Raw genomic sequence first — 6821 nt, 5'->3', positions numbered from 1 at the left:
GAAAAGCCTTTGTGAATCCTTTAATAGCTGCCAAGACTGACTGTTAACTCTTTCAACTCTGCTGCCAGCTAGTGGCAAATCAAGGGATGTTTGTTTAGAAATACCCAGGTCCAAATACTGGCTAAGGTTACTATGTCACAACCACAGGAAACAAGGAAAGCCAGTCGGTTTGGAAATTACTTTTTTTTTTATTCAATTAGGATATACATCTTTTTAAATTATTTTCTTTTGATCCGAACAAGAACAATGATTGACATGTACAAAAATATAAAGAGAATTATGAAGTGCCTCGATGCCACATATACAACAGGAAAATATTTTACAGTAACAAAATCAAGTGTTAGGAAACACAGACGCATCTTACATAGAACCACCAGAGTATCGTGAACTTGACGGCCCCCCCCCACTCATTTTTCATGCCTCTTTCTGACATTTCTCAGACCAACGACACGTAACAGACCCCTCGTCCATCCTGGCAGTAACTTCTCCACTGTGTGCAAACCACAAGGTCACCTTGTTTCATCCTTTGTGACTCCTCCTGGAGCAACACCACACGGTCCTCCGTGTTCCCCCAACCAACAGTTTGCCCATCACCAACATCCTCACCAAACTTCAACCGGTATGACGGTGAGTAATGACGACAGAATTGTAGTTTTTGTGTGAACTGTTCCTTTAAACCCCTGTACCCATCCACTGGTACTGATGCACCGCCTCAGACTCGTCCCCTCCATGTTCCTTCTACTGCTCAAGAGCTTCTTTTGTCAGATCCAAACAATGCTCAAGATCTCAATGGAAAGAGGGAATATATATATATATATATATATATATATATATATATATATATATATATATATATATATGAAGAGTTCATTTGCAAAAACAGGTATCTCCGTTTGGATTTTTTATCATTTTATTTTATATATTGATGTATTGATACTGTAATTTATTTATTTTTGGGAAATTTGTATTATCAATCATAACTAAAACATATTCATCTGATAATTTTCACATAAATCACCTGAATAATGTTTTCTATGTGCACTGCAGGGAGTTTTAAGAATTTTAAGAATGGCGTTTACCTGTTTTTCCAAAATGAACTCTTCATATATATATATATATATATATATATGGTATATATATATATATATATATATATATATATATATATATATATATACCGTATATATATATATATATATATATATATATATATATATATATATATATATATACACGTCACACACACATATATACACACACATATATAGACATATAGACATACATACACACCCGCACATTTGCAATGAAATAAAGTTGATACCTAAAACAATTTGAGGTAAGATCTGAATTCATAAAACAAGTTGCAATATTTACCATGTTCAATAATCTAAATATCTATATATATATAAGACAGACACAAAGTGAAGAAGATAAAAATCTATCTGGTTACTTTAGTTTGTTGATGTGTGAAAACAAGTTAAATTCCTCAGGTTTATTTGTAACGGTGCCAAATAGCCCACTTCACTGCAAACAAACCAGCAGTCACTCAAATAGTAGCTGCAATCTTTGAGTGTTTGTTTTAACAATCAGGAGAGCAGAGATGGGTGGTGTCGTGTCGCTGCATCAGTACAGTCAGTGTGCTCAGCATCAAGGGATTCCTGGCAGAGAAATATTATAAATCAACTGTCAAAATCACCTTCCCTCTGACGCATATCTCATGTCTCATATTTTCCTGTGTGGCAGACCCCACCCCACCCATCTGGCACCAGAGCAGGTCAAAAATAAACAATTTGATTTCTTGGCATACTGGGAAACACTACATAGACTGTCTCCATCTTTGAATCGCTCTTTAAAATCTCCTCCAAGACGGTCTTAATGTTGCTGTGATTCTTCTTCTCATTCGACCTCTTACTTCTACAGACTCTGTTGAATCAGATCATGGATCGAGCTCGAGACGCGACTGTTTGAATGTTTGCTACTGAAAAACATAAAACATAAAAAGTAACAAGTAAAGCAAGTAGTTGAGTAGGAAGAATGGGATATCATGCACCCGCCAGAAAATATACGTCTATCATCAGCGTTTCTAAATTGGAAAAATTGAGTAGAACATTTTTTAAACTTTTTAAACTTTTTAAAATAGCTCATAATTTTCTACACAATTCTTCCAATTTGGAAACGCTGATTAGAAATATATTTCCGGGGGAAGTGTGTGTGTGTGTGTGTGTGTGTGTGTGTGTGTGTGTGTGTGTGTGTGTGTGTGTGTGTGTGTGTGTGTACCCCCTTCTTCCAACAAGACTAAAGAGTGGCCTCTCAGTGTGACAGTGAGAGAAACATCGACTCCGCCCCTCCTGTGTTCAATTATATTTGGTCCAATTTCTCAAAAGCAATAGATCAGCTTCCCGCTCCACGACGTCCCCTGGAGAGGACTGTCACCAACTGCAGCACATAGAAAACAAGCGCTATGAAGCCCATGTTAGAAAGCTTTGCGTTGGTGTGAATGGGTTTTGCGCAAACTCTGCTGAAATCCACGACAAGCCTCGTCTCAACGGTTCCGTTTTGAGCCGGAGCGTCACGTCCGCTGAGGCGACAGACAGTCTGACCTCTGACCTCGGAGGAGAGCGAAGAAAGCCACCAATTTGTCAGCGCTTGTATTAAATAAGACAATTAAACCATTGAAGTGCAGCTTCAAAACTGCCAATTCCCCTCGTTAAAGACGGCATCAGTAGAAAAGTCTAAAATACACTTAGGCGAAACGTCACTACAAGGATTCCCGGCATTCCCAGGGCCAGTCTCACGGTAGCCTCGCGGTATTTCCCTTCCAAATGCGGGCATTCCCCAGTGCCTCGTCCTCTGTAACCCAAGCGGAGCGCCCCCTACAGGTCCGGCCCCTACAGGTCCTCTGTGTAGATGATACAGGGGCTGCTGTCCTCGCTGGACTCCAGCTGCACCGTGGAGACGAACCAGCGCTTGGAGCCTGCGGCGTTGTAGGTGAGCGTGGTGCGGTAAGTGTTCTTGGCGTGTTTGGGGTAGATGATGGTGGTGCTCTGGTAGTGCAGGGGCTTCTGCCTGGGCTCCAGGTACACCTGGGACTTGTAGCTCCTCCAGGTGCAGTTCTGCACGGCCACCACCGTCTCGCTGTAGGAGGTGGGCGTAGGGACCGGAGCGCAGTACACCTCGTCCCGGTAGTGCTTGTCCGAGTCGTACTTGACCTCAGAGTTGCACCTGTGGAGGAGAGAGAGAGAGACTTTGTGAGAAGGAGGAGCCAAACATACTAAGTGCTATAATAGGGCGGCAGGTTCCGCACGCATGCGCAGGTGAGCGAGCTACAGGTGAGCACACGCTAGAAGTGAACACGTGAAGCGGGCGATATTTCTAGTCCTAAAAAGAGTTTTACTTTGTCAAATCAAGCAATTCAGCTATATTCAGAATCAGGACAGACCATAAAACAACTGGAAAGGGGGGAGGCGGGGAATCTGATTTTTGTTGTTGTTGGTCCGAGTCAAATGTTCTGTGGTCTCCTGATTCTGAACTGATTCTGACTCGCTTGGTTTGACCAAGTTTTATAAGCATTTTTTGAAACGTCTATGGGAAAATGAGTGGGGAATGAAATCCCTTAGGTCATATACTGAACCCGGAAGAGGATGTGACTTTGGCACTCTGTACAGTACAATGAGAGGATGTGACTTTGGCACTCTGTACAGCACAATGAGAGGATGTGACTTTGGCACTCTGTACAGTACAATGACAAAGTTGGACTGGAACTTTAGACCTTAACAAAGCCACACAAACCATGTGGCTCATTGTCAGTTCATTCTTAACGGATCTACAAGGCATCCCCAAAATCAAGACTCTTGTAACCTTTGGTCCTTTTAGAAACATAATCACGAACCTTCCCTTATCTGTCTGCAATTATTATTATTCATTATTTCAATTATTTATTACTGTTTATTCATCCCTTACTGTTTGTGTTTGGCTGTGCTGTGTGCTTGTAATCTCAAGCATAGAAATGAGGGCCATCCTCAACGATTTAGTAAATGGACTGCATGTATATATTTATCCAAAGCACTATACAATGTGCCTCTGCCTACATTCACCCATTCACACACCGATGGTGGCAAGCTACCACGCAGGGTGCTGGCACAACCATCCGGAGCAATTTGGGTTTCAGTATCTTGCCCAAGGACACTTCAACATGCAGACTGGAGGAGAAGCGGGGGATCGAACCACCGACCTTCTTAGATTAGTGGACAACCGCGCTCTACCTCCTGAGCCCTTTCTTTGAGAAATAAATAAAGTTTTGAAAGGGAACACTAGGAGGCAGTGTTGATGAGGAAAATAACTAGGGGATCAGAAATGACCCACATTCCCATTTTCTAACCAACACTTACTTGATTTCTTGCTCTGGTTTGGGGTTGACCTCGATGCTTTCGCCGAAGAACACAGGGTACATGCGGCTCCTGGGGTCTGTGCCTGTGGAGCTCAGCAGCAGGTAGGGCAGCTGTGGAGAGCAGAGCCAGAAGGTCAGGAACATCTAACAACAAGTCGGCCTTCAGCTCTGCCTGACTGCATGTCCCTTCAAGGAATCCTCCAGAAATCTCAACGCGTCTGGGGAATAGAGCTGAACAATTCATCGAAATCGCAATATGGCCTACTGCAATTTCCAAATCGCAAGGAGGCACAATATTGACGATAAATAAAATGTTAAATGAAATATTGTGGTGCTGGGGGGGGGGGGGCGTACACAGTACCGTGAAAAGATTCTGTGCCAGTACGCAGTACCGGGAAGAAGACGGAGTGACGCAGCAGCTGCCTGTCAATCAAAACTATCTCTCTGACCTCCTTCACCTCCACACGCCTACCCGTCGCCTCAGGTCCGCAGACGCTAACCTCCTCCAAAACCACCAGAACGAAGCTCCGGACCTGGGGCGACAGCTGCCCGCACCCTCTGGAACGCCCTCCCCAGCCATATCCGTCAAGCAGACACTCTGTCATCATTTAAACACGCCCTCAAAACCCACCTTTTCACCCTTGCTTCCAACCCATGAACTCCTTCCTCTCTCACCTTTTATTTATTTTCTTTATTTTCTTCTCTATTAAGTTATTGTATTGTATTGCTTTGTATTGTGAAGCGTCTTTGAGCACTTGGAAAAGCGCTATATAAATCTGATGTATTATTATTATTAAAACAGACCGAAGTCGTCACGATCACATGTCTAACAAGGAAACACATCTGCTGACATTATGTCAACATAAACAACAGTTAGTTTTCTTATCAATTGACTCTAAATAAGTGATGTTACCGAGGGGGAGGAGATAGAGGATGAATCAGAATCAGAATCGGAATCACTTTTATTGCCACAGTATGCAAGTTACATACGAGGAATTTGTCTTAGTGTCTGTATGCAGCGTAGCGGTTACATCAATATACAGAGATAAGAAGTAGGAAGATAACTAACGGCGGTTGCAAGTGCAATCAAATCGAATCAAATCGAGTCAATATATACAATATGTACATGAGTGGTGAAGTGTTCTGTGGATGATAAATATGAATTTACGTTGGATTTACATGAGATTTACAGACTGAGTTAAATAAGACGTTAAATAGGCAGTGGATTTACATGAATTTACAGTCAGAGTTAGATAAGAGTTTACATTGAATGTACATGAAATTTACAGGCTAAGTTAAATAGGCATTAATGTGCAGGGAATTTACATGAATTTACAGTCCCAGTTAGACAGGCATTAAATTAGATACAGTATGAGTTCCAGTTTTATGGGGGGGAGGGGTTGTTGGTTCAATCCCAGCCTCAGGCAATTTCTTAAAAAGTACTCACATTATAAGCTGCAGCAGTGATCCTTCTTTATCATCACCAGTAGTTTGAACACTGATAGAAATAAGCTGATGAAGGAAACTCTAGCTAAACTCACTGGTACAAATCGCACCTGTCTCACTCTTTATGCTCTGTGTTATTGCCAGTGTGAATACAGTGTGTAGAAATCAGAAGCTTAACTCCCAACAGCTCATAGCTCAGTCGGCTGAGCGGCTGCGTCGCTGTCTCTGTCTGACAGGTAGACTGTTGGTTCGATTCCCGATGGAGGAGACATATTACAGCACTGCCCTGTCTTTAACATCACCAGCGTAGGGCCTCCTACAGGCAGATACATAGAGCGACACAGCGCCTCCTACAGATCACAGAAATGTACACTGTGGACAGACTGCAAAGAGATCCAGACATGTCATATACTGAGTCTAGAGCAGTTTTTCCAAAAGTTATTTTTACGCCTAGCGGCAGCTAGACCAGGCACACACACAAAATACGTACTTCCGATGTCAGTAAAATTGTAGCTCTCTGTGGTTTTCTGTCTCATAACCCTCAGCTCATGTCTCTGCAGAGGACTCACCCATGGTGCCAACATTTCAACATTGTGAAGCAATGTAAATAACATGTAGAACAGCACTATTAGTCGACAATAACCTTGCAGATAACTAACATCACACATGTAGAACAGGAAGTCCTTTAACTAACCTCCCAAAGCACATTACTGTAATAAACACATCTACCCCAGAGCATGCTGGGAACTCCGCCTCTTTAAACCAATGGAGAAATTCAGTATGTTGCAGGAGGGGGCAGCTGCAGCAAGGCCCTGTTAGAGGCCCCCCTTTAGCAAAGAGATACCTGTGATGCTTGTCAAAGTGGATATACATTGTATGATCATATTCAGCCAGACAGTCAGATGGAGATTTAAAATGGTGAGCATTTTTTTTACTACTGGGGGAACCCCCCCCCCCCCCCCCCCATTAACTCCGGCAATGCCAACAC

General features: G+C 42.6%; 1 protein-coding gene across 1 annotated transcript; it reads right to left on the bottom strand.

The window, feature by feature from the left end:
- Nucleotides 1-1238: 1238 nt before the first annotated feature.
- rflna (refilin A) lies at nucleotides 1239-4496 on the bottom strand. Its single transcript, XM_083644117.1, has 2 exons — nucleotides 4389-4496; nucleotides 1239-3222 (listed from the first exon to the last, which is right to left on the bottom strand). The coding sequence occupies exons 1-2, from the start codon at nucleotides 4448-4450 to the stop codon at nucleotides 2889-2891; spliced, it is 396 nt and encodes a 131-aa protein (XP_083500243.1). The 5' UTR covers nucleotides 4451-4496; the 3' UTR covers nucleotides 1239-2888.
- Nucleotides 4497-6821: the final 2325 nt, after the last annotated feature.

Source organism: Poromitra crassiceps (assembly GCF_964638095.1).
Source record: "Poromitra crassiceps genome assembly, chromosome: 10".
Taxonomy (NCBI): domain Eukaryota; kingdom Metazoa; phylum Chordata; class Actinopteri; order Beryciformes; family Melamphaidae; genus Poromitra; species Poromitra crassiceps.
Note: the sequence above shows the minus strand (reverse complement) of the source record. Positions and strands in the feature narration are given on the sequence as shown.

Bases quoted from the DNA above. Each gene is read 5' to 3' on its own strand.
- rflna (XM_083644117.1), bottom strand. From the start codon at position 4,450: ATGTACCCTGTGTTCTTCGGCGAAAGCATCGAGGTCAACCCCAAACCA. The intron at 3,223-4,388 runs GTAAGTGTTGGT...TCTCCTCCACAG, and splicing joins AAACCAGAGCAAGAAATCAA to GTGCAACTCTGAGGTCAAGT.